The sequence below is a fragment of the Hyperoodon ampullatus genome, assembly GCF_949752795.1.
Source record: "Hyperoodon ampullatus genome assembly, chromosome: 15".
Lineage (NCBI taxonomy): Eukaryota > Metazoa > Chordata > Mammalia > Artiodactyla > Ziphiidae > Hyperoodon > Hyperoodon ampullatus.
In genome coordinates, this window is record NC_136928.1 from 82,367,928 (window position 1) to 82,395,655 (window position 27,728).

Genomic DNA, 27,728 nt, shown 5'->3' on the forward strand with positions numbered 1-27,728 from the left:
CGGGCTCAAATTAGACGTGACATCACACATATCCCAGGAGCAAGAGTCAGTGAGGGAGAGGAGATGGCAGAACAAGACGCAGAGCCTGAAAGCCCAGTCAGGAGTCAAAAGGCGACGGTCACCTGCCTCCCAGAGGTGACAAGCCCTGGCTGGAGGGATGGGAGGGGCGGAACCACACCAGAGAACCCTTCCAGCACACAGAAATGCCGCCCACCTATCCTGCTGGTGCAAGAGGGATTCCTCTCTCCAGACTGGTATGAGAAGAAAAAGGAAGTCAATGGCTCAGGGAAAGTGACACACAACCACAGACCAACCCGAGCCTGGGCAGTGATCTCCCCTCCGGAAACGGGCAGGTCTTTGTACCGTCGGGAGGCAAGAAGCTGACCTGTCACCTGCCATTCGGAACTAGGTCTCCCTCACACACGGCAACCTGGTCCCACAAAACCCCGCGGCCCCGTGTCTGCAGCACAGCCAGCCAGGCTCTGCACAGAGATCGCTGCTGCCTTCTCCACCGTTCTCGTCAAAACCCTCACAGATCCTGTCTCATCTGATTGAAAGGGCTTTTCCGGGGATTATGAAATACAGATGTTTTCCTGACAATCTTCCCTCAAATAGGGGGGAAAAAAACCTACTCTCCTTTTCCCACACCTGCCCTTGCTCCCAGCCCAGATGGGAAACAAGAAACATCCTCTTCACCCAGCAGCTCAGGAGACGTGGGACTGTATTTATAAGCATCTCGGTTCCTGGCAGATCCCAGGTCCACGTGCAGAAGCTGCTCTCCGTCCCAGCCACCCCTCCCCTGCATGAGGCTGCACCCACCCAGAGACACAGCTCCTCACAATCTGGTTGTACAACCGCCCTCTGCAGCATCAGTCCCAGCCTGGATTTTTCTTGCTAGTTCCAGAGAAGTCACAGGCCCACAGCTGCTGTAAGACTGGTGCGTGGTAAAGCCACTCGCTGGGGTTGGGGCTGACCCAGGCACACAGTGGCAGGCTCATCCCTACCGCGTCACCATCACTTGCCTGCTGGGTCCCATTCAAGACCCTGAGCAAGCAAGCCTGTTGGCTCTGGCAGGATGTTATGAGTGACTTGGCATCGCCATAGCAACTGCCTCTGTATCTTACGGCATTTATCAAACCATAGTGTAATTGTTTGTTTACGCCTCTGTTTACACTGTGAAAGCCTAGAAATACGGATGCTATTTACCCACATTAGTAAACGCCCGGTGCCTGAACAGGACAGGCAGATCTTCAATGAATGATGCGGAAAAAGCAAACACAAGAATCTCCCCTTGCGGATATCATAAAGCTGCTCCCAACCACTGCCTTCCTGTCCTCTAACAGCAGGGCTAGGACCCCTCTTCACTCCACCCATGGTCACTTCTATCCCAGCCCACAGAACAAAGAGCCCAACACTGCCCTGCCCCCCAATCCAGAGAGAAACCCAGTGGGCACAGCCCTCCAGAACCCTGCATTTTCTTAGCTTTCTCCACGCAACCCATCTCCCCACCTTTGGGCTCAGGTACTTTGTCCTCATCCTAGAAGGCTCTCATCTCCTTCTGCTATCATTTATTCTGTCATTTCCTCAACAAATACCCCAGAAGAGTCTTTTGTGTGTCAGGCCTTGTTCCAGGCTACCTAACGCCTGATTACCGTTCCAGATCCAGCAAAGGCTCAGGCTCCTGCAGGAAACACACCAACCACTGGCCCTTTCCACCAGGCTTGCGGCACAGCCAGGAGAGCAGTCACATTGACCTGCTGTGCAGGTGTCCCCAGTGCCCAGCAAGGGCGGGACACACAGTCCTTAGGCTGGTTAATCACCAGATGGGGAGACACCGTTGTCAAGGCTCAAGGGAGTGCAGAGGTGAAGACAGCAGGAGTGCGGCTAATACTCCCCTCCGTCATGGCCGCTGAGTGAAGCACGGCCCAGTGACAACGTCCCCAGAGCAAGAGCAGAGCAAGCGTGGAACACGCACCACCAAGGCTGAGCGGCTCCCTCCAGCACATGCAGGCTGCCCCCGCCACCAACTCTGCTGATGGAACCCTTCTATCTTGGAACCTGCTTGGATTCTCTGTCCCTGAATTTGAGATGTAATGATCGGGGGCAGGCGGTGAAGAAGGACCCAATTTTGAAAAGGAAAAGATAACTTTCTTTCCAAAGTGCTGCCCTGTCTCAACCCCCCCAAAATCTGGACTGAAACTCCTCTTCTCTGCTGAGTCATTGCACTATCCTGACTGTCCACTTTCCACCCTGCCCTCAATCAGGGCATTTCTACATGGGGAGAAGACAGTCAAGGCCTTTAGCAGACAGTCAGGCAAGCACTCGCTCCAGAAGACGCCGAATCTTCCAACTCTGGGGCCGTAGCCCCATAACAGGCTTTGGAGCTGCTGGAAATGTCACAGAAATTCAGCAGGAACTGTACTTCACTACTGTGACGATAAAATGAAAATTTCAGTTATATAACACTATTGAGAAAGAGGATCATTCATAATGCCTTTGTCAACCAAGCAGCATAAATTTACATACATTAGGTATCAACAGAAATAATTTGCATTTGGGTGTGCCAGCTCATATACACATTCTGTTGTCCCTTGGGAGTCTGAGAATTTCAACGTTCAAATGGCACCATCGTTTTCGCCTATCTGTGTGACAGCCAGATGGAAAGAGACCATTCGTTTGTCGATCACAGATCAACTCTACTCAGGAGGAAAGGGCACAGTTTACTTTGTCAAGCATAACAAAAATACTTCATCTACCAGCCCCTAAATGGGCTCAATTCTGCTGCAGCCACCCAATGGACCTTCCCAAAGAAAGAGATCTGAAATCAAATATCAAAACAGCAACCAGAAGGATTGAGAAAATTGTAAAAATGTGGAATATGATTATAGATCCAAAGACTGGGTACCACTTAGCTACCACCTAAAATCCCTCTCTCTTCTCAAGGATAACCAAGTGAGTGGGCAGGATATAAAAAAAGAAATATGCAATGTAACTAGAATACTCACTATGACACATGACAGAAACACATTTTTAACACTGAAGGAAGATATGCTTCTCTCAAAAGATACTTCATTCCAATGATAAATAATTCAAGACTGACGACTTCTCCAAGGTTACAGGGCCAAAGAGCACCTCCTATTACAGACAAGACAGGACTTATGCCTTACACGACAACCCAGCTCTTAAAACCTTATATTTAAAGATTCTCCCCCCAACCATGGCATTTAAATTATAATCACACCTACACTCACTGTTATCTGGGCTTTCCTCTCCAATCTTGCTGCTATTATCTGGTTATTATGAATAAACAATACCTTTTCCCAGAACAGCTAATACCACTAGTATTAATAGTAACAGGTACTATTAACTCTCTTCTGACGTCAGGTGCAAATATTTCTAAATTATCTGTCCTCTCTAGTCATTTCTAAAGACAGTACTCATAGCAAACAATACAGGTACAACATTTTGAATCTCTTTTAAAGTTGAGAGACTAAACAAAGAAGCTTCTAAGCATAAAGAATCTGTGCATAAATACGATACCCACACATTTTTTTAACTCGATAAAATGATTAGGGAGCAGCTCCCAGGTCCTCTGATGCTCCGGGAAATAGAAAGATCCCTCACTGACAAGAGCTGCAAGATCCTCGTTCAAGTCTTCAGAGCTACCACTGACTACCTATCGTCTTCTTTTTTAAACTTTTTTTTTTTAGTGGTTTGAAAGACAGCAATTTTATTTATTTGGTTAGTTAGTTGCTGCGCACGGGCTTTCTCTAGTTGTGGCGAGCGGGGGCTACTCTTCGTCGCGGTGTGCAGGCTTCTCGTTGCTGTGGCTTCTCTTGTTGCGGAGCACAGGCTCTAGGCACACAGGTTTCAGTAGTTGTGGCTCGTGGGCTCAGTAGTTGAGGCTCACGGGTTCCAGAGCTCAGGCTCAGTAGCTGTGGCGCACGGGCTTAGCTGCTCCGCGGCATCTGGCATCTTCCTGGACCAGGGTTCGAACCCGTGTCCCCTCCATTGGCAGGCGGATTCTTAATCACTGCGCCACAAGGGAAGTCTACTGCCTATCTTCTTTTGTGAAGCCATGAAACGTCTGGGAGGCTGTTTCCTCAGCTCAGTGTATAAAATCTGTCCGGCCCAATGTTTTGAACAGTCAAGTTTAAATAAAAATACAAGCATATTATTTTAAAAAGAGCTCCTGCTCTCGGGAGTATGCAGTTTGGTTTCAGGAAACAAGAACACAAAGGCAGGAAGCAGGTCCCCGGTGGGAATGTGCACTTGCTCCAGGACAGTCATCCCTGACCGCTCCTGTGGGAGGGCCTGGGGGGTCGGGCACCGCTGGACACAGGCTGCAGAACACCAGGCCCCCTTCTGAGTGCCCCCATAACGAAGGGCTGAAGGCTAGCACAGGCCAGGTGCCCTAAAACTGCAGGAGATGCAGCTAATGGAGGCTACTAGTGGTAAGTGGAAACTCCTCAGGCACAGGAGGGCTGGAGAAGACCCCAGAAGCTAAATGGGTGGGATCACAGGTCCACAGGGGGAGGAAGGCCTCTGCCATCTGGAGTCCCCAGCACCCGACTCTCTCACCAGGGAGCAGAAGTGAGCACCCTGCCTCGGCCTGCACACCAACCCTCCCCACCGTCCCCTGGCGCCCAGGCTGGGCTCCGCCGACAACCGCCCTGTCCCAGCCCACCCTGCAGGCCTCCGAGGTGTGTATGGATCCCTCCCCTGGGCCAGGCAGGAGAAGGGGCCGGCTCCCTGACCAAGAGTGCCCGTCTGCAATCTGTCTCCAGACCACCGGGCAATTTTCGCCCCTGGGGTGAGAGCTGAGCCAGGCGGCCTCCGGAAAGGCCAGGCCGGTGATGTCAGGCAAGGGAAGAGCAGGTTTCTAGGCGGCTGACATTGCAGTGGGCTGGGCAGCAGGTTCCTTTGTTTTCCTCCAGGCTCCTGGAGTCCTCCCTCCCACTCAGATTCGTCCCTGGGGCCAGGAGGCCAGTCTGAAGAGGGAAAGGAGAGGGGAGAGCGATCCTCCTGTGGCAGCCAAGGAAGATGTTCTGGCAGAGGCCGGAGCTCAGAACAGGACAACGCAAGCGCTGCTTCCCCTGCCACCTCCCCTCTACGCTGAAGCCACACAGCAGGCAGGCTGGAAGGTGCCTTCGAAGTCATAAATGGACATTCTCGGATCAAGAAAGAAGGCAAAAGGCATTTAGAGGAAAAAGGCTCAAGCGGGGTGGCAGGCAGACGTGTGCTGAGTCCTGCATGGCCTAAGAGAGATGACCCTGCCCACTTCATACACATCTGAGTGGTTACTATGCACGTGCGCATGCAGGTATATAATGTGCTTCCGATAAAATAAATACTGAATAAATTAACTAGTGGTTGGTCTTTTATTTTTAAATGGTAGGTTCCTTAAGGGTAGAGACAAGATTATGTTTTTAATACTTTAGTATAATGCTCACAGCATTATCATTCTCTGCATGTGTGGCCAGCTGCCAAAGGTCAAATACTCAACCTCGGAGGCCCTACTACCGGCCAGGCACTGGGGGTGAGACACCCTCTCGAGCAAGCACACGCCGAACAACCCTGCCGTCAAGGAGCTCCTCTGCCGCTCGTCCCTGATGCCTTCCCCCGCCCTCTCCCTGGTGGAGTCACCGTTCCTCCGTCCCCCCCACTCATGAGCACCTCTGGGGCAGGCACTCTGCAGTCCAGGGCCTGGGACAGAGCCTGGTGCTCTACAAGTGTAATGAAGGAAGGAATTGAAGCCTGAACCAACCAACCACCAACCAACCAACCTTAGGAGGTGGCGAAACCAGAAGAGGAGCCCCCATCTGACTACCCTGTGATGTACCTTCCTTTGTACTCCCAAAGCCCTAATCCAGGCCACAGTGACTGCTTCCCCGGGCAGTGGCCGACGCTTCGCTACTGGGCTCCCTGCTCTGGGTCCTTCTCCCCTTTGACCCTCTCACCGCTGTCCCCCGTCCCCGCCATGCCAAGTCAGTCTGCCTTAAACCCAGCTTCTGCTCATTTCACTCCCCTACTCAAAAGCCTTGGGTATTTCCCTACAACCTTGGGCAGAAAAGGCTACTTCCACAGGTAGCGAGTACAGGGATGTTTAAGGCAGGGGCTGTGTGACACGTGGACCACTGTTCCAAGCAACCTGAAGGCTCTACACCCCCAAACCTTCTGTCAGTTCAGTCCAGACAGACTCTCTACAGTCACACCCTATCTTCTCCCCTAGGGGTAGGAACACTTTTTCTATAAAGGGCCCGACAGTAAATATTTTAGGCTTCGCAGGCCACATACACACAGTCTCTGTTGTATATTCTTCAGATTTGGGGGTTTTTTTCTTTATAACTCTTTTTAAACCGCAAATACCACCTTTATTTTAGTTTACTTTGTTTTTTGTTTTTTGTTTTTGTTTTTTTGCATACAAAAACAGGGTGGACTGTAGTTTGCCAACCTGTGCCCTGACCAAACAGGGACAACCCTGAGAGCCCTGAACCCAACTTGCATTGTTTCAACTTACCCACCTCAGTCAAGCTACAGCCTCCTTTGTCCCGCTCCCTGATGAGACCCCTGCTCTACAGAAGCAAGCAGGCACTGAGGAGGAAGCCAGGGCCGCCCCCGGCACCAGGGAGGACCTACAGCTGTTGCAGACCACCACACTGCACAGCTGCAGCACGCTTTATTCCAAGCAGCAGACAGCCCAGGTCTGCCCCAATGATGGGTGGGTGGGTGGATGGACAGATGGATGCATCGATCCATAGACGGATCAACCAATCCATGGATCAATGGATGGACAGATGGACCAAAAACTGCTTTAGAGGAACTGCTTTAAGAATTCAGAGAAGAAAGTGGTTCTGATGGACTGGGGAATGCCAGGGAAGCCTTTACAGAATAAAAAAGACATAATGTATTTTTCAGTGAAGAAACTAGATATTAGGGGGCTTTACAGAGTGGAGATTCTGGTAATTCTTAAAGAGATTTTCCTGTTTCAAAGGATAAACATGACAATCTTGATTTTTCAAATCAAAACGAATTTACTGCTAAACATGCAGCAAGTGTTTTGAAGGTTAAGATATAAAAACACAGAAACAGAAAGATTACCTAGGCCTTCAACATTCGACAGACATTTTCTGAGAACTGTGTGCTGGGAACCATGTTGGGCTCTGAGGATTCAAAGAGAAGCAACACTTAATCTGAGGCACTCAGTCTGGCGTGAGGGTCCAACAGGAAAACTAACTGCAAGCAGGCATAACTTTGGATTGTGAGGCTCCCTCACCCCAAAAAGGAAATGCCAAGATACTCTGAAGCCAGCCAGTAAGCCTCGCGCCCCTGAACAGCAGACACGTAGGAGCCAAGGGCTGTCCTCAAGTAAGTCTACGTGTCCCGGAAAGAGGTTTCCACATGATTCTGCCAGAGCCCAAACCCCATCCTGAAAGATGCCCTAAACGCCGCACTTGGGCCAACACCAAAGGAAAGAGCTGTTTCCACATAATTTAATTTTCTCAGTGAACTAAAAGTAATCAAAATTACACAGCGAAACTCAAAACCTATTTTCACGCAAACTCTCCTCAATGGATTACGTGCTTCCCTCTGCCCGACACAGCAGAGTACTGATTCGAACTCGTCTTAAACCTGCTGCTGTGCGAAGACCCTCGGGGATGCCTAGAGCAGGGGCAGCTCCACACTTCTGAGTCCAATTTTCTCTTTTCCTCCCTTTCACTGGCCTCAGCTGTTGAGCGCTGGTCCCTGCCATTTCTATTTCACTACATGGTCTTTTCCAGAACCCCGAGGATGACCATGACCTACAGAGAAACAAGATGGGCTTTAGAGCAGCTACTTACACAGGGTTTTTTTTTTCTGTTTACCACCAAGTTCTAACACATGCCTACCACTGGCTTCAACCACCCAACCTAACAGTACCTTTTTCTTTGGAAAAACAGTAACAAATTTCTGAAACACACATCAGCTGACACTGCTACTCCCTAATTCAAACCAAAATCTAACCAACTGTCAGAACTCTATACCAGCTCATGGTTTATCAGGGACAGGAATCAAGTCCTGAACCTGATACATCAGGCCTCACTGGCTTTGTGCATAGACGCTCAGGGATCCAAGGAGATTCATAAATTAAAAGAGCAAGTAAAACCGAAGCCCTCAAGGGATTTCACATTAGCTGTGACTAAAGCAATTCTGTCATAAGATCAATCAAACCTCCTCTACTTTGCTCTGACCATAAAGAAGAAAACTGTACACTTCAAAAATTAAGCTCCTTCCACACGGTTACAGAAGACAATAAATCATTTTTAAAAGAACAATAAACCCAGTTCTGGAAAACTGAGGGGAGGCAGTGTGGTAGGAAAGGAAGCCAACTTTAAATGTCATCACCAAAGCAGCAGCTTACGGGGAAGGAAGGCCTCAGCCTGAAATCCCAGAGTAGAGCTTCCCTCCTGAGTCCCCTCTGGCTGGAATCTCCATTTTGAAAAGAAAGTACAGGGCCCCGAGGTTCTGAAAATACACTAAGGGAGTGAAGGTAAGAGAATGCAGGGGAAAAAAGAGGGGAGATGAGAATTTTAAGCTTTGGACACTGCCTAGACAGCAAACCCGTCCCCAAGGAAAAGGAACAGGAGCGTGGAGGAGGGAAGGGAAGGGAGATGAAAAAGGTGCAGACCCGCCTGCCTACCTCACGATTTCCACTGTGCTCCACCCCTGCTGGTACCTCTTCTGAATGAGAAGCCTGCGGCTGGCAAGCTACAACCAAGGCAAACAAAAGCTACAGGTTCTGACAGCCCAACAGCCTGAGTAGTAAACACACCTCATTCCTATTGGCCACAAAAGAAAAACCAACAAGAGAATTTACAAGGCGAGAAGAAAACCAGGAATCTCAACAATTACCTCTTGTCAAGAAGCGAGCGGTCTCCACAGTGAACAAATCAAGGTGATGCTTATAGAAAGAGGCAAACAAAAAGCTGCTAACCAGAAAAAACAATGTGTTGTTCTCAGTTTGCTGCTGCAGAGACAGACAAGGCCTGGCCCTGGACTGGAAACCTCCCAGGTACCACCTTGGCCAGATGAGGCAAATGTCTGCAACCCAGTTATCCACGCAGGTGACATTTCCACTAATGGACTTTGCAACCAGAGACCAAGCCTCCAAGTGTTCCAATTTTCTCAGTATATTCAGAGCCCAAATGAGAACAAACAAAATAAATTAAATTTATTGCACCCCAATTCTGTGCAACCCATTGGCATTTAAAGATGATCAAGAACCGATCCAGCAATGAGGCAATGAAAAGAAATGAAAAGTATTCAGACTGTTAGGGAAGAAGTAAAACCACCTCTATTTGAAGATGACATGATCTTGTATACAGAAAATCCTAATACATACATACACACACGCCCCATTAGAGCTAATAAACAAGTTCACCAATATTGCAGGATATAAGATCAATACACAAAAATTAATTGTATTTCTATACCCTAGCAATGAATAATCCAGAAATGAAATTAAGAAAACAGTTCCATTTACAACAGCATCAAGAAGAATAAAATACTTGGGATTAGCAGATGCAAACTATTATATATAGAATGCATAAACAATAAGGTCCTACTGTATAGCACAGGGAAAACTATAGTCAATATCCTGTAATAAACCATAATGGAAAAGAAAAAAAAAGAAGAAAATACTAAGGAATAAATTTAACAAAACTTGTACACTGAAAACTACAAAATATCATTAAAAGAAATAATTAAACACTTAGTAAGTGGAAAAACATCCTACCGTCATAGATTGGATGACATTAAGATGTCCACAGTCCCCAAGTTAATCTACAGATTCAAAGCAATCCCCATCAAAATCCCAGCTGGCTTTTTTTTTTTTTTTTTTGCAATAATTGACAAGTTGATCCTGAAATTCATATGGTAACAGGGACCCTGAATGGCCAAAACAATTCTGGAAAAGAAAACAAAGTTGGAGGACTCACACTTCCTGATTTCAACACTTACCATAAGCCCAGCATAAGGATAAAATCAGTGGATAGAACTGAGAGTGCAGAAATAAACCCATATATCAAACTTCAACTGATTTTCGAAAAGGGTGCCAAAAGTATTCAATGGGGAAGGAATACTCTTTTCAACAAATGGTGTTGGGACAATTAGATATTCACGTGCAAAAGAATAAAGCTGGAATCCTACCTCATATCATATCCCTACCTACCTCACAAAACAAACTCAAAATGGATCAAGGACTTCAAAGTAAGGGCTAAAACTTTAAAACTCTTAGAAGAATATGTAGGTGTGTATCTTTGTGACCTTATATTAGTAACAGTTTCTTAGGTATGACAACAAAAGCACAAGCAACCAAAGGAAAAACAGATATTCTGGACTTCATCAAATTAAAAACTTCTGTGCTTCAAAGGACACCATCAAGGGGGTGAAAACAGGAGAAAGTGTCTGCAAATCATGTATTTGTTAAGACTCTAATTTCTAGAATATATAAAGAGCCCTTACAATTTAACAGTAAAAAAAAAAAACAACAACAAATAATCCAATTCTAAAATGGGCAAAGGATTTAAATAGGTATTTCTCCAAAGAAGATATACAAATGGCCACAGGCACATGAAACAATGCTCAACACCACTAGTAATCAATCAGGGAAATGCAAGTCAATCCAGGAGAGATGACTGCATATCCACTAGGATGGCTACAATCAAAAAGACAGACAGTAACAAGTGCTGAAAAGGATGTGAAGAAAATGGCACCCTATACACTGCTGCTGCTGCTGGGAATGTAAAGTGGTGCAGCTTCTTTACACCATATTCTGACAGTTCCTCAAAAAGTTAAACACAGAGTTACCATATGCCCCAGCAATCCCACGCCTAGATATATACCCAGAGAACTGAAAACATATGTCCACCCCAAAACTTGTACAAGAATAATCACAGCAGCATTTTTCATAATAGACAAAAACAACCCAGACATAATAGACATAAACATAATAGACAAAAACATCTGGAAACAACCCAGATGTCTATCAGCTGATGAATGGATAAACAAAATGTCATATATGCATACAATGGAATATTATTCAGCCAGAAAAAAAGGAGTAAAGTACAGAATCATACCACAACTTGGATGAGCCTTGAAAACATGATGCTAAGTCAAAGAAGCCAGACACGCAAGGCCACAAACTGTATGATTCCGTTACATGAATTCCATTACACGAAATGTCCAGAATAGACAAATCTATAGAGGAGGAAAGTCGATTAGCGGTTGTCAGGGATTGAGGGAGAGGGAAATGGGGAGTGACTGCTAATGGGCATGGGATTTTCTATCAGGGTGATGAAAATGTTCTGGAATTGGGGACTTCCCTGGTGGCGCAGTGGTTAAGAATCCGCCTGCCAATGCAGGGGACACGGGTTTGAGCCCTGGTCCGGGAAGACCCCACATGCCGCGGAGCAGCTAAGCCTGTGCACCACAACTACTGTGCCTGTGCTCTAGAGCCCACGAGCCACAACTACTGAGCCTGCGAGCCACAACTACTGAAGCCCAGGCGCCTAGAGCCCGTGCTCCGCAACAAGAGAAGCCACCACAATGAGAAGCCTGCGCACCGCAACGAACAGCAGCCCCCGCTCGCCGCAACTAGAGAAAGCCCGTGCGCAGCAACAAAGACCCAATGCAGCCAAAAATAAATAAATTAACTAATTTTTTTAAATGTTCTGGAATGGATACAGGTGATAGCTGAACAATTTTGTGAATATACTAAAAAAAATCACGAACTACACACTTTAAAATGGTATATTTTATGGTATGTGAATTGTATCCCAATTTTTTAAAAAAGCAACAACAAAAATAAGCACCTGAGGAAACCACAGAAAGGTTTTTTTTTTTTTTAATCAACTTGATTAACTCATAACCTATACGTTTTTTCAGGACTAAAAACCAGCCATTCGTTGCCGATTTTTATTCCCACCATTTATTCTAGTGTCTTTTCAAACTGAATGTATGTGATACAAAGAACCATGAGATTTTCAGGCTGGAGAGGGTAGTCGGAGATCAACTAGTCCAAACACCTCATTTAAGAGATCCTACATCCAGGGCAGTGACTTGCTCAAGGTCATACAGCAAGGTGGAGACCACATCGGAACTGGAATCGACTCTTCTAACCCCTTGGCTAGTGCTCTTCCCACGCCACCATATTAACACAACCAAATCCACAGGGCTTCATAATAGCACGTCTTCCAGTGATGAAATACTGGCTCCCCCTACGCCTAGGGAAAAGCTCTTGGAACCCTGATGTCAGAAAATCAGTATTTACTTAAAATTCAACAGTCCAAATTATTTAGTGATCGCAAAGCCCTGTGATCGTTAACACAATCTTCTTTTCACCAGAGAAGCAAAGCAGAACAGAGCTGTGATCAAGAGACCAAGGCATGCACCTGGAAAGACAGCTCAAGGTGAGACGGGTAGCGCACTTCAGAGCCCCATTTGTCCCAAACTTAAACTAGCGATGCACCCAATGAAATTCCAGCTCATGGGCCAACCACCATATCGACTCCAGTGGTATTTTGTGGGAGGGAATCTTTAAAGGGGGAGTAGAGAAGGAAAGGGTTGTTTTCACCTCTAGTCTCTTGAAAAGTATAAATACGAATGGCCAGCAGAAAGTGGAGGAGATGGTCAGAAAAAGTAAAGGGTGGCACGAGGCAGGTGAACTGTGCTGCAGACACAGAATGTTAGGAAATGTCTCATCTACCCTCCACTTTACAAGTGAGGCCACTGAGCCTGGACCAGTGAAATCAGCTGCCCAAGGCCCAGCACCTGGGTAGCTAACAGGTCAGGGCTATCAGAGGAATAAATACAGCACAAAGACTTAACATGTCCCTTCCTCTCAGAATCTCCCCAAAGTTCCCTAACTGGCAGCAGGGTGCCAACACCTCATGGAGACTGCCTAGACAAGCCACACCTGTGATTCCCCCCTTCAGCGGTCGCCTCTCCAAACACAGATCTGCTGACACGGAGGGAACAGTGCATGGACCTGATCCCTGGCTACGTGGCTCTGGAGTCCTTTACAAGCAGCTTTGATGGTGTCCTCAGTCCCTCAGCTCTGAGGGGGAGGGTGGGGAGGCAGATGTACCTTTCTAACTCACTCCAAAACAGTTAAGGCCACTTAATAAACACCTCTGAGGCTAAGTACCTCCCCAGGAGTTAGAGTCTGATGACCTAGGTCGACAACTATCAACCTGCACTAAAGAAGCCCAGAGAAACACCTAAAGAGGGAACTTCACGGGCAATAGAGATCCCAGCAGGAGACCGTCAGGTGAGGCATTAAAGGGCCAGCAGGAGGAACACCCTTGTGCACACAGGTGAATCTCAGCTAGGACTAGGACTAGGACTAGCTAGGACTCCTGGTTCTATCAACCGTTAATTGCGGGGCGGGCTGGCTACCTGCAGTCATGGAACTTGTCTGAGCCTCGGTTTCTTCAACTATAAAATAGAGATAACAGGATCTACAGCAGATAGGATAGGGGAAAGGATTCAGCAATCAAAACAAGCAATTTAAAACACAGCACAGCCCTTAACCCAGAACTAGGGCTGGTGTTAAAAACAAAAACAAAACCTCTATTAAGATTTCTTCTGGGAAACTAGGGAAAGAGGCCCCCAAATCCGGGTCACCTGGCTAGAATCCTAGACGCCGAGGGAATTCACCATTAGAGGGAACCGTCTTCACCAGCCAGCCGACTTGACTGCGAGCATCTGTGTATAAAATCACCCTGACAAAGCCATCTTCAGCACCGAGTGGAGATATGATGTCATTAATAATCCCGTTAGTAGGGCAGGCCTCCTGCCAGGGTGTGAGCAATGCCCGGGGCCACTCTGCAGGGCTGGGCATGTCGGCGGAGCGGTGAAGAGAGTAACTGAGGAACCATTTCTGCAGCAACACGGACAGAGGAGGCAGAGAGGAAACAGTGGCAGCAAGGGTTCTTCAGAAGCATCCACTCAGGAAACGCAGTAGATGCATCACAGTGCAAGGCAGCAAGAGAGGGGTCGTGCTGGTCACAGAGCCATCAACATGGAGGGCCTTTTCCGGTCCAGGCTCTACAGAGGCAGTTGGCGGCTACAGGAGCAGACTCTCTCGTGTCCAAACGCTTGAGTTTGAATCCTGGCTCTGCCACGTCCCAGCTCTGTGATCCTGGGAAAGTGGCTCAGGTTCTCTGAGCCTTACAGGGTTTTTGTAATCATCAAGCAAGTTAGGAGTTAATACGTGTAAAGAACTTAAAGCATGCCTGGCACACAGGAGGCGCCCAATAAGTGCTAAAAGAAAAGGCAAGGAAAAAACAACAACAGGGACTGACAGGAACGCTTCAGTCATGCTGCAGATACCCCAAACACACTCATGCAACAACAGCATCATTTCAAACACGTAACCTCACCGAAAACACGACAGAACTCAAAGTCTGCCTTAGAGCTCTGGGCGGAAGGTACCTGTAAATCTATCACTTCACACCCAAGCTTGCCCTACAGAGTCAAGGACAGCATATGACAAACCAGAAAAACGAGAAAGGTAAAAGTAGGAGAATTGGCGGCCCAGCTCAGGGTCCTAACTACAGGACTCATCAGATGCAGTTCACAGTTTTGCTGAACGCCAAGGCATGCATGAAGGTATGAACTAAACCAGGACCACATGAGAAACTGCCAAGCCCTGACCTTGAAAAAATGCAGAGAGCACCATGGCTGTCAAACCACAACTGACAGCTTTACCCTCCACCCCTAGTTCCTCTAAGCACCTTTACTACTGGATAACTATAACACTGGCTTCAGGTGTCACCCCTCTCTGCTCAATTCGAAGAACCAATTCATCACAATGACGGTATAATTATGAAGCTTGTTTAAGGAGCACTGTTGCAGAGTCACTCACTCACTCACTCACTGCAAAATACAATTAACTAAAGCAGTCTTACCAATAAGCCTGGAATTCTTAGCCTGAATTCAGGGGGGTCCATAAACTTGGATTGGAAAAAAGAATTACATCTGGATTTCATGAGCCCCCAGATGAAATTTAGCGTTTCCCTCAATTATGAATGTAAGCAACACACCGTGGTAGTATTAGCAGTACCTGCGACTCCAACAAAAGATATACTTATAGGGCTTCCCTGGTGGCGCAGTGGTTGAGAGTCTGCCTGCCGATGCAGGGGACGCGGGTTCGTGCCCTGGTCCGGGAAGATCCCACATGCCGCGGAGCAGCTGGGCCCGTGAGCCATGGCCGCTGAGCCTGCGCGTCCGGAGCCTGTGCTCCGCAACGGGAGAGGCCAAAGCGGAGAGAGGCCCGCATACCGCAAAAAAAAAAAAAAAGGGGGGGCTAAAAGGATAAACACTAACTGCACACAAAAGATGAGAAAATAAGTGCTTTATGGGGAAGGAGCTCGTTCCGCCCACTTTTCCATCACTGGCCCCTGGTGGTAACAAAATACTGGTAGATGCCCATGCACATTTACAAATCAAGAAACCCAACACAACCAAATACAAATAAAAATACAGCCCAAGCATTTCAGCTCTGGTTGATAGTCCATATATTCCACATCGTCCACATGATAAAACGATAATGGTACAAAAGTACCTGGAAGGGCCCTGGCAACCACTTGAAGGCCACGTGACACAGAAAGTACAGGCAAAGAAGGCAGTTTCCTATGGTGGTAGGACTAGGTGAATTCACCACCTCTTTGTAGTGGGAAAGAGGAGTGTTTAGGGAGCTGAATGGGAACAGTATCCCAGGCATCGACACAGCTAAGAAAGCATCACCTGCTATCGTCTGCCTACAGCAGACGAGAGAAGCAGACATACCCCGCCGGCTCTGTCTACACAACTCTGCTTAATCTCTCCCTTCCCTTGTCCGTGTCTGCAGAAAACAAAATGAATATCCAGCACTGGCCCCAACACAAGTTCTACAGCCAGTCCTGCTGAGCAGCACACAGCCGGCCTTGATACCAACACTAAGTAGCTCCAGAGAGTGTCAGCTTTGCTGCAGGGACACCAGGAGGCCCGTTCCTCAAGTGCCCGAGTGAACCGGGCCTGGCCTCTGCCTTTGCTGGGACGGGAGCCCTGCTCTGTCCCTGTCACCCCACAGCACAGACAACACAGAGGGTCTCCCTCGGACCTCTCGTCACCCCCACTGCTACCACCTAGGCCATGACGTTCTTGCCTGGATGACCCCCGGGCCCCAACTGGTCCCCCTCTTTTCTCTCATGCGCTGCCCATCTATTCTCTCTGGAGCAACCACCGGGAAAGGTTTAAAATGTAAATCAGATCAAGCCCTCCAATGGCTTCCCACCAGGCTAGAACAAACTCCAAGTCCCTCCCAAGACCCAGAAGGCCTCCTGTGACCTGGCCCTGCCTGGCCCTCACGCTCTCCCACGCCCAATCCTCTCCTCCAACAGGGCCTGAGCCAGGCACATCTTAGGGCCTTTGCACGTGCTGCTCTCCCCTGGCTACTTCCTCACTGCCTTCTGGGCTCTGCTCTAATGCCACCTCTTCGGAGAGGCCTTTCCTGATTTCAGTTTCCTGCCTCCAGAGTCACATTCTATTCCTGTATTCTGTGTAACTTTTCTTCAGAGCACTTATCACTACCTGACATTACGTTACTGCAGTGATTATCAACTCCATTTAGGGAGTGGCTTTAAAAACTGCCAATGCTTCAGGCCCCACCCAAACTAATTAAGTCAGAATTTCATGGAGTGGGCCAGGCATCTCTATCCTACAAGCCCCCCAGCAAGTGATTCTAATGTGCCGTCAGGATTAGAACAGTGCTTCTCAAATGTTAATGTGCATATAATGCACCTGGAGATGTTATTAAACCGTCAAAAGGTGGGATTTGACAGTCTGCGTTTCTAACAAGCTTCCAGGTGATGCCAATGCAGCTGGTCAGTGGACCCTTCTCTGAGTTGCAAGCGTCTAAAAAGCATTGGCTGGCAGAACTTTCTGCAATGAGGAAAATGTTCTAAACCTATGCTGTCCAATGCACATGTGCTTTATTAGCACTTGAAATGTGGCTAGGGCAGCTGAGAAACTGAATGGTTAATTTTAGGCTACCACATTGGACAGTGCAAGTCTAGAATGTATGTGCTCCACAAAGAAAGGCATCAGGGCCTGGCCATGTGGAGGGTAAGAATCAAGGATTATTCCAAATTCATGGCCTGAGCAGCCCTCTGTGGATTGGCTATGAAAATCCAACCAGAGGCCTAGACGGCCACCGCCTCAGGAGTGGATCAATATTTACCTAAGGCTGGGAGGCAGATACAAGAGACTACATTGAGATACCTTAGTAATTAAAGCATGTGGTAAGCCACAGATGACTACCTTGACTTCAAGACTCAACTGCACATCATCATGCAAGGCCCTCCTCCTAACCATGGCCCCGGGCACACCTGACCACTCCCATCCCTAGGCATCCATGATTCTGGACAGTCTTGTGGTTACGGCCTCACCACGTTTTACTGCATTGATTTGTTTATAGGATATCTGTCTCTCCCACTAAGCTTCAGGTTGCTTCAAAGACAATGCATGCCTCTTGGGAATTCTACTCCCATCACCTAGCACACAGCAGCACTTAATAAATACTGAATGAATGACAGGGCCTGGAACCCACCACGAACAGCATTACTACTTTTACTGTTAATCACAAGAAAGAGAGAAATTGAACGGGGGGGACGGAGAATGGGGATCACATCATTCCCTCCTTGCATGACTCGAACATTTCCAGACACCTATATCCAGATTACAGGACACAGCATAACAAGGTGGCCCTGTCTGATCCATAGAGGCTCATTTCCGAAAATAAGAAGGGACCGGGCAAGCAGATGATGTCCTTCTGACAATAAATCTAAAATCTGTTAGTCTGGGATGTGGAGGCGCTGTTTTTCAAACAAGTCACAAAGGGCTAAGATTCAGAATCACACTCTTGCCTAAAAAGTACGTAGGCCGTAGGCTGGGTTCCCACCAATGACTGCTGGGAGGGGCTTCTGGCCCCAAGGACAGCAAGGCCCCTGGGAGTCTGTGCAGCCCAGATGCTCATTCTACCCCTGAAGTTAGAACCCTGTGCTTGTGACAGCAATGAGATTTCCAAGGCAACCAAGGACAACAGAGTGGAGAATTATGGCCCGGAAGGAAGTAGATTAAATTTTAATACTCACGAGTCAACATCAAATTTATTTTTAAAACTACATATCTGACAAAGCCAAATAAGCAAGACAGAATGGATGATGCTCTAAAGGAGGGTCTAACTATGAATATCCCACACATGTATACAATTCTTCCCTATTTTGAGAATATTTCAAAGAGCTCAGAGACTCAAAGAAACTGAGACAGCAATAAAAAAACCCAAAAGGGGGGAGAGGAGGGTTTTCAGATTCAGCCACAACTACTTATTTTGTTCCATTATTTCCAAAAACACAGGGCAGATTCCAGTTGATGCACCAGACTTTGCTGAAAGTGTGCAAAACAATCACTTCACCAAGAGAAAGTGATCATCATAAAGTGAAAATTTTAAAACACAGCTATATGCTGACCTGCTGCCAAGACAACAAACTGGTTAAAAAACAAGCAACAGTGAACAGACATATAGTAGTTTTCCATTCACTTAATCACTCAACCATTCCTTTCCCTTACTCCCACCCACCCCCACCCCATGTAAATCCCACCCTGGGGCGGGCAAACACCCTCATCAGGGTCTATCGATTAACTATCATGTAATCTATCAAAGCAGTTAGCATTTAGTAAACCGGTTTTCTACCAGGTATTGTGCTGTGTATTATCTCATTAAACCCTCACAACCCTCTGAAGTAGACAGGTATTGTGATCGAGACTTTAAAGCCAAGGAAAATGAGAAAACATTAGGTAGCCCATCCAAGTTCACACAATTGCCCAGTGGTGGAGTGTGAACTTGAACCCAGGTCCATCGGACAAAGGAGTAATTTAGAGAATTCAGCATTATTAAAAGTAACAGAAAGCAGCATCATTTCGGAAAACAGCATGAAACCAAGTTCAAACTCTAGCTCTTCAACTTACTAGCTCTATAACCTTGAGCCAATTAACCTCGCTAAGCCTCAATTTCCTCATGTGTAAAGCAGGGATGAGGAATAAATACAACAGATGTGAGGTTCATAGTACAGGGTAGGGATCCATTAGCTACCCATAGTCCAGCTACAGGTGTACATATCAAAAAAAAAAAAGTACACTTCAGTAGTAGGACGATTTTTAGCAGACATAACCTATCTTGGAAATAATAGGTTCACAAACATTAACCAGTTTAAAATTAGTTTACTAATTCTATGACACGTTTGTTTAAACACAGGACCAAGGACTTGAAATTTTTAAATTTATTTATATTTAAATTTATTTGTCACAATACCCACCCTCATGTCTCATTTCAGTATGAAGAGTAGATGCTTGTTTAAAATCAAAACATGAGGGCATCACTGGTTAAATAAAACTGTTTCAAATTTAGTTCTCTCATAAATGTAAGCTCACATGTACCATTATCTTAGTATGTATACTGAATTTGCTTAAAGTGAGACAGACCCGTAATGATTTGTTTTTTTTTCATTTTTGAGACTTTAACCAATTCTTGTTCTTAGATGGCAACATGGAGCAAGCTTGCAGTTTAGTAACATGACCAAATCCAGTCTCTCTTTAATCTGCTCAGTAACTGAGCTCTAGGGTAATCTCCTGCACAGCATACAAAAAGAGCTCTGGAATTACACACTGCAAACTAAAATTAATCAGGAAAGGATATGCCAATTTTAATAGCAACTCCTATTTGCCTAGCTTTCCAGCATCTGCCAGTGTTAGTAATATTTAACTGACAAACTTCAGTAGGGAAAAGAAACAGAACTTTAAACACAATTAAGCTTTCTTTTTAAGGCACTGTGTACAAAGCTTCCGTCCCTTAAAAGATATTCAGCTACCTCTTGGGCCGCAATCATTCCATAAACATTGTTAATGGTGTATTTTCAAAACATCGTGAAAATGTCTTCTTGCTTTTCAACCAGCACTTCTGAAAAAACTTACTACGCTCATCCCCATCTGCCTCATTCGAAGGCATCATCTTGAAGCCTTGCTAATACAGGTAGAATTGAGTGATGTGGGATCACAGAGCTCACTGCAAAAGGTTTACATTCAGCTCTCCTCTACAAAAAAAAGCGGGGGGGAGGAAGGAAGTGGGGAAGGAAGCCCTATACTATACTTAAAACACTCAGAATGTTGAATCTGCTACTTTGGATTTAGCCCATTATTGACTGTTTATGTCTACAAAGAAAAAAATTTCCATTAAGGGAAAACATTCTGTATTTTTTCTTCCCCAAGCAATTCCTAACAGCAGCTGCTTTGTTCAAGTGGGCAAAAACCTGAATGCCATCGCTTAATTTAAAGCTCTCTGGTGACCTCTCCTCACTCCCTCTAGCCCAGTCATCTCCTTCTAAAATACCTACCATACCCCATTTTAAGAACGTAACTTGACATTCTGGCCAAGAGGAATTTAATCATCGCTTCGACACTGGCACACGTGTGGCTGGTAAACCAGTTCCCTATTATGAACCAAGCACCTGACACAGTGTCTCTGACCCTCATAACCACCCTGGAAAGCATGCATTGCTAGTCTCGTTTGATAGGTAAGCAAAATGAGGGCAGAAAGGCGAGGAGCTGCCCCGAACCACAGTCGGCGGTGGCCCTGGACTCACGAACTCTGTCTGCCCTTCGGTCCCAGGCTGCTCTGACTGTCGCCTAAGCTTGCGGGTCCTAAGCGCTCTCTCCGCAGGATGTGCAGGGCTTACTAGTTAGCACTAGACGATGACTTTGCACCTTGACTAAAAGCAGGCCTTTTCCAGGCTGATGGGGAAGGGAGGCGTCCAGGGCTGCGAGCAGGTAAGACACACGTCCCCGGGGGTCAGCAAAGGCCTTTGGATCGGAAGCCCGGCTCGCCCACTCCTCCCCGGGCGCCGCGCGGCGCGGCACGGCGCGGGTCAGGCCTTCCTGGCCAAGGTGTGCACACCTTTCCTGGGCAGCCGGGGTCCCCCGGGCCGACCCAAGAGTCGTGCAGAGCGGGTCCCGGGCACACGGGCACCGCGCCGGGCAGGCTGGGGACAGGGGCACTCCACGCGCTGAGAGGGGGACGCTGGGGGGCCGCGGGCAAGCCGACGACCCCGGCCACAGCGGCCGAGGGGTCCCCGCTCACCGCCGGCCCCGACTCTCAGGCCAAAGTTGGAGGCGCGGGGAGCGGGGGGGACGGCGGGGGTGGGTACCGCCCGGGCCCCGCGAGGGGATGAGGGGCGGAGAGGGGGGTCTTAAAAAGGCCCAAGGTAGGCAGCCGGCAGCCGTCTCCTCCGAGCCACCTCCACGGAACAAAGGGCTTGTTTCAGGCAGGGTTTGCCCAGCCACGTCCGGATCCTGAGGAAAAGAAACTTTTCCCGGGATGCGAGAGCCGGGCCCGGGGCGGGGGCGGGTTAGCGGGGCGCGGCGCTACCTGCGGCCGGAGCCGCCCGCCCGGCGAGGCCCGCCGGCGCCGCTCACCTCCTCGATGGCCGCCACCGTGTTCCGGCACTGCGCCGTGCGCGTGGTGAAGCTCGAGGCCGTGGGCGCCTTGTAGTCCTCATGGGTCTCGGCCACGAATTCCGACACGGAGATCTGGTCCGGCATCGCCTCAGAGCGCGGGCGGCCGGCCGCGGGGGAGCCGCCGCCTCAGCCGCCGCGAGGGCTCCGACCGGCCGCTCGGACGCCGACGCCGCCGCCCTCGCCGCGCCCGCAGCTCGCCCGGCCGGCGGACAAAGGGAAGCGCCGCGGCGCGGGCCGCCGCCGCGGGAGCCGCACGAGCCGCCGCACCAGCCGCCGCAGGGCGCGGGTCGGCAGCCCGCGGGGCCCGGCGGCGGGAGCAGGGGCCGCGCGCGCAGCCCCGCGCAGCTCGGGCCCGGCCCGTCCGCCTGCCGCGCCGAGGGCTCCGCTGCCTCCTGCCCTCACGAGCGAGCCCCGAGGCGGACGCGCACAGCCGGCGGGAACTACCCGCCACCCAGCCGCGGGCCCCGAGCGCCTCCCGTGGAGAGGGGCGGGTCCGGGCCGGGGGCGGTGGCCGGCCGGGCGCGGGGCGGGGCGGGGCGGCGCGGAGGGCCGGGCCGCCAATCCGCGCGCTCGCCGCCGCCGCAGCCGCCGGGAAGCTGAGCCTGCAGGAAGGAAGGCGGCGCGCGCTCCGGCTCGCCGAGCCGCTCGCCCGCCGCCGCCGCGCGCCGCATTGTCTCGGTGTTCGGGCCCCCGCCGCGCGCCGGGGTTCCAGGGCGCGCCCTGCCGGGCCGTCGGGTCAGACGGGGCCGCGTCCCAGCTTCCCGTCACTCACTTCCACCCCGGGTCCGCGAGCGCGCGCGCAGGGTGCGCTTGACACCTCCCGGGCCGAGCCACCGTCCCCCACTCTCGTCCCCGCCCCACCCCCGGTCGTGGAACCCTTCTTGGTATCCCCCATAAACCGCCGGGAATGCCCGTCCGGGCGCGGGAGAAGGTGTGAGGAGCTCGCCCCCTGCAGGACCATGCGCGCCGCCTGGCAGATGCCTCCCGCGCCCCGCCCGGCAGCACCCGCCCGCCAGCTTGGGATTCGGTGACAGCCACGAGAAATGACCATAGAGTGAGTGCTTTTGTGCCATCCAATCCTCACGACCTTGTGAGGCAAGTAAAGACATGGTTACGTATTTTACAGAGAAGGGAGGCAAACGATGCTCCCGAGAGTAACTGAGTGGCCCAGTGGGCTTCATATCCAAGTCGGAGCGCTTCCGAGGGCTTAACAGGACCCCTGGTCAGTGTCCAAGTCGTGTTTCCTATGTTTTTTTCCCTAAAATCCTCGGTCGTTCTCGGTTGGTTGGAAACAGCTTCAGGGTACTAGGCCAGGATCCACTCTGGACAGATAAGAATACGCTGAAGTGGTACTCCTGTAGGAAGTGGAAGGGACCCAGGGAGTGTGTGAGAGAACCAGGAAAACGTGCAACAAGAGAGGGCAAAGTTCATATATAACTGGCCCAGTAAAGAGTTTGAGTTAAAACAGATTTTCATTGAACGTCTTAAGGAAACTCTCATAATTATTTTTAAAAATCCAGCTTGCCAGGGGGAAAGGCGGGGAGGGATAAATTGGGAGACTGGGGTTAACGTAAACACACTACTCTATAGAAAATAGGTAACTAACAAGGACCTACTGTGGAGCACGGGGAACTCTTCTCACCACTCTGTAATGACCTATGTGGGAAAATATTCTAAAACAGTGGATATATATATATATATGTATAACTGATTCACTTTGCTGTACAGCAGAAACTAACACAACATTGTAAATCAACTATACTCTAATAAAAAAATTTTTTTTTAATCCAGAAGTTCTGAAGACACTGGTCCAATAAAATCACACCCCATAACTCTACACCTGGCATGTGGCATGGTTTCTGTAGCTGCCAGCAATAAACCCAAGAGAAACTTTACAAAAACCCTTTGTGCATCTGAAAAGGAGGAAGTGTGAGAGACGTTGGAAATTCAATATGTGAGACAAAGCAGTCTCCTGACACTGAAGGACAGTGGACCAGTCAATCTTTTTTAAGCTCCCTGGTAAGAATTTGCTATATGAGGTGGCAGCATGGGTCAGACATTATGTATGGCCTTTGGTATTTTAGTAACATTGCATATGAAATTTCGCTTTCTGAAATAACTGTATTAGTGGATAGCTTTTATAACTGCACTAGGCAATAAGTTACCGTTGTTAAAACTGTAGCATCTCTGCTTCTATCTTCCCTTTATGTTTTTTCACCCTTTCGGTGTCTTTGGTGGTTTCCTCTATTTGCAACTTTCTACAATTCAAGTCCTATAGATAATACTTATATTAATGCACCCTTTCGTACACCAGGCAGATTCTGTTCCCTCCTAGGTAGTTTTCTAGCTACGGTTTTGTTGTTCTTCTTATCTTGGGTAAGTTTTCAAGTCTTGATATTTAGAGGACTAGTATCTATCAGGCTATGGATTTAAGGATTTAAGAAGAGAAAGTAGTGTTTCTCCTTGACATCTAGTACAGCATTAACCAGACTGATCCAGACTTCTTCTTCTACAAGGACCAAGTTAAGCTTCGTGTTCTTCTTTATTCTCTTTATGTGCAGTTACTGTCTTTTTTTTTTTTTGTAGTTTAATAGTATTTTTACAGAAACCTTTAGTAGCCACAAAAATAAAATTGGAGAGCTGCACTGCGTTATACAAGTAGATGCAAAGGTTAGTGGAAATCAAGTCATCACCAAGTCCACTGCAAAGAGAACGTCTGTGATAGAACACCAAAGCAATTTATTCATCCAACCATCACTGAGAATCTCAAAAAACCTTGCATAGCACAAAAGCCTGGAATTAAAGCAAGATCAGAATAAAACGTAGCTACTGGGTCTCTGAGATTAATATAATGAGAATGAGTAGTTTCCAACAAATAATAATAAAAAGAAAGTTGAATGCGGATCAAGAAAACATTATAAACACACTTTTTTTTTTTTTGGATTCATGAAGGAAAGAAGAACATGATGGGAAAACCATTATAGGTCTATACCCCCTTACCTAGAACTTTAAAATCTAAATAGCTCTGAAAAATCTAAAGTTAAAAAAAAAAACTATTTTGGTGGTAAAATGATCTGAAATGAATTGACATGTGACTATTTACAGTCTTGCTTAACCCACTTCATATGAATATTTATGTTTTAGTGCAAACTGTAAATGTGCTTGCTTATGGAGTATTGCCCCAGACCCCACTGGGGGTGACTCAAAATATCTAGTGTATGTGCTGTATTAACACTCTAGAATCTGAAAAATTCTGAATTCTATACACATCTGGCCTCAGGGGTTTCAGATAAGAGGTTGTAGACTTGTATTATTTTAAAAAAAGAAAAGAAATGAAACATCGTGTTGCAGACTTGTCATTTCTAGGAAATAGGTAAGAAATCCTCTTCTCAAAAATGGGATTTTCAGCAGCCCACTGAGATTGGCCAACAGCCCATTTTCCAAAGGAATTTTCTGCCCCCAGTAGTTCTCAAGAACCTGAGATTTTTCACTCTCAAATCAAGTTTTAAAATATGTTCTTAACTCTGAAATTTGCTTGAGGGTTGGTTGGTTTAACACAAGACTTATCCAGTTCACTTGCTATTCATTTGTAAATGATTACTCTTGGAATGGAGAGATCTGTGTCTTAAAAGAACTATGGTAAACAGTGTAATTAAATAGAAAAACAACAAGAAGAGACACGCCAGTGATGTGAACATGTAAGCATAATCAGAAGTTTCATTTCCATGCTTAACAAGATTCACCCTCAGACAGTGTTGCTGAAGGGACCAATTTATCCCCAAAGTGAGAGAAGTTTAAATACACTTAGCACAGTGATCTCACCTTAGTACTCTAGGGGAAAAAAATTAGCATGCAGAAAGTATTTTACAAATGAAAACTTTGTTTTTTTTTGTTTTGTTTTGTTTTGCGGTACGCGGGCCTCTCACTCTTGTGGCCTCTCCCATTGCGGAGCACAGGCTCCGGACGCGCAGGCTCAGCAGCCATGGCTCACGGGCCCAGCCGCTCCGCGGCATGTGGGATCTTCCCGGACCAGGGCACGAACCCGTGTCCCCTGCATTGGCAGGCGGACTCTCAACCACTGCGCCACCAGGGAAGCCCCAAAACTTTGGTTTTGATGTCAGCTTTGCTTCTCTGTGACTTTGAATAAGTTAATTAACCTCCCTGGACTCAGCTCATTTGTAAAATGAAAGCAGCTGGACTAGCTAATTTTGAAGACTCCTTCCCTGTGCAGGCATCTCATCATTCCATGATCCACGTTTTTTGTTCGTTTGGTCACAAGAGGGAATTGCTACAAGGGCCATATTCCTACTGAGAAAATCTAATCATTGGTCCTAGACACCTGAGAGTAAGCATGTTTTATTTTTTTTTGAATTTATTTATTTTTATTAATTAATTTATTTTTGGCTGCGTTGGGTCTTCATTGCTGCGCGTGGGCTTTCTCTAGTTGCCACAAGCCGGGGCTACTCTTCGTTGTGGTGCATGGGCTTCTCATTGCTGTGGCTTCTCTTGTTGCGGAGCATGGGCTCTCGGCACGTGGGCTTCAGTAGTTGTGGCTCATGGGCTCAGTAGTTGTAGCTTGTGGGCTCTAGAGGGCAGGCTCAGTAGTTGTGGTGCACGGGCTCAGTTGCTCCGTGGCATGTGGGATCTTCCCAGACCAGGGCTCGAACCCGTGTCCCCTGTATTGGCAGGCGGATTGTTAACCACTGCGCCATCAGAGAAGCCCAAGAATAGGAATGTTTTAGATGACATTGAGGGCTAATTTCCGAGAATGTTATCATTTTGTTAAGCTGGTAGATTTAGATGACAAACTGATTTATTCATAGCTAACTTCATAGTAAGATATCATTACTTGAGGTCTGTTCATTTTGTTTGTTTGTTTGTTTGAACAAAGCTCTTTCTATTGGAGATATTCTGATTACTGAACTGCAAAAGTCAGTTCTAGATGAACGAGGTATAATCTACTGCACTGGAGGCAGCTCACGCTGACTCCAGAGAGCTGACTGCTAAATTTCCAGAGTTTTGCAAACTGTAGATTGTATCTGTACGGCAGAAATACCACTATAATGGTGTGCTGCTACACATCTCTTCCTAACTCTACATTCTGGCAGCTTGAAATCGTCCACAGTGGGAGTATTTACACCAGCGCAACTGGCAAATGTAAAAAATCAAGACTTTATTTATTGTTTTGTTGATTGTCTAAGCTTAATAAAGGGATCAAGAAAATGTTAAAAATGCAGATTTCAAAGCTCAGAAATAGGGGGTTCTAAATCAGAACATACTGTACAGCACAGGGAAAAAACAAAACAAACTAACAAACAAAAAAAGAAATAGGGGGTTCTGCGGAGAGGAATGAGCACAATTGTCACTCCCTTTATTTACACCTTTCAGTGGCATCACCTTGCCCCCCCCAAAAAAAATGGAGATTAAACTTAAAAGTGTGTCATGTCTGTAGCCTTTACATCGTGAGTAGTGAAAATATTGGAGGTAATATTCTTCTGGTATTTGCAAACTGTCACATGATTCAGCAAAGAGAGCACTCATGTCATTGACAGCTGAGTGAAGTTACAGCAGGCATCTTCATGGCTTCACTTTTGTCTTACTCATTAACATAAAAATGTTAACCAGCATTCATGTTGGAACTACACTCATTTGTCAATGACATGAGGAACTTCTCTGCTGAACTGGATAATAATCAAGCATTTATTTGTAGTCTTATTTTGTCAAGTCGTGGTTGAATTGCAAACACTGATTGGCTATGAATACAAGAGTTGGGCAAAAATCAACAGAAGCGTTCTGTGAAAATCCATGAGCTCTATGGAATTTATAATAAACAGTATTGTATAATTTGTTATTACTTGCAAATTGGGTGCTATACATCCTTTATAGGATTAAATGGAAATAAACTTACGTATGTATGTACACAGACATTTTTCGCAGAGCAGGTTGTTAAACATTTACCAGCCCACTGCTGAGTATAATTGTATCTTCCCTGCCAAGAGGCAGAACATTAGACCTTCCCACTCTGAGTCATGCTGATGGGATAAAGCCCACATAGGACAAAACCTCAATAAACTGGACTGTACGTGCAAAGGCAACTTGTGTTAATAAAAATTCTTAGAGTAATTAAGAAAATGCCA

At 47.4% G+C, this 27,728-nt stretch overlaps 1 protein-coding gene across 1 annotated transcript in view; it reads right to left on the reverse strand.

Annotated features, from left to right (window-relative positions):
- ASAP2 (ArfGAP with SH3 domain, ankyrin repeat and PH domain 2) overlaps positions 1 to 21,675 on the reverse strand; it is a gene marked incomplete at its 5' end in the record, with an annotated part of 153,700 nt that extends 132,025 nt beyond the window's left edge. The window contains one exon of the mRNA XM_079720739.1: positions 21,550 to 21,675. Within this exon, the coding sequence (XP_079576865.1) occupies positions 21,550 to 21,675 (126 nt within the window). The remainder of the gene's footprint in view (positions 1 to 21,549) is intronic.
- Positions 21,676 to 27,728: the final 6,053 nt, after the last annotated feature.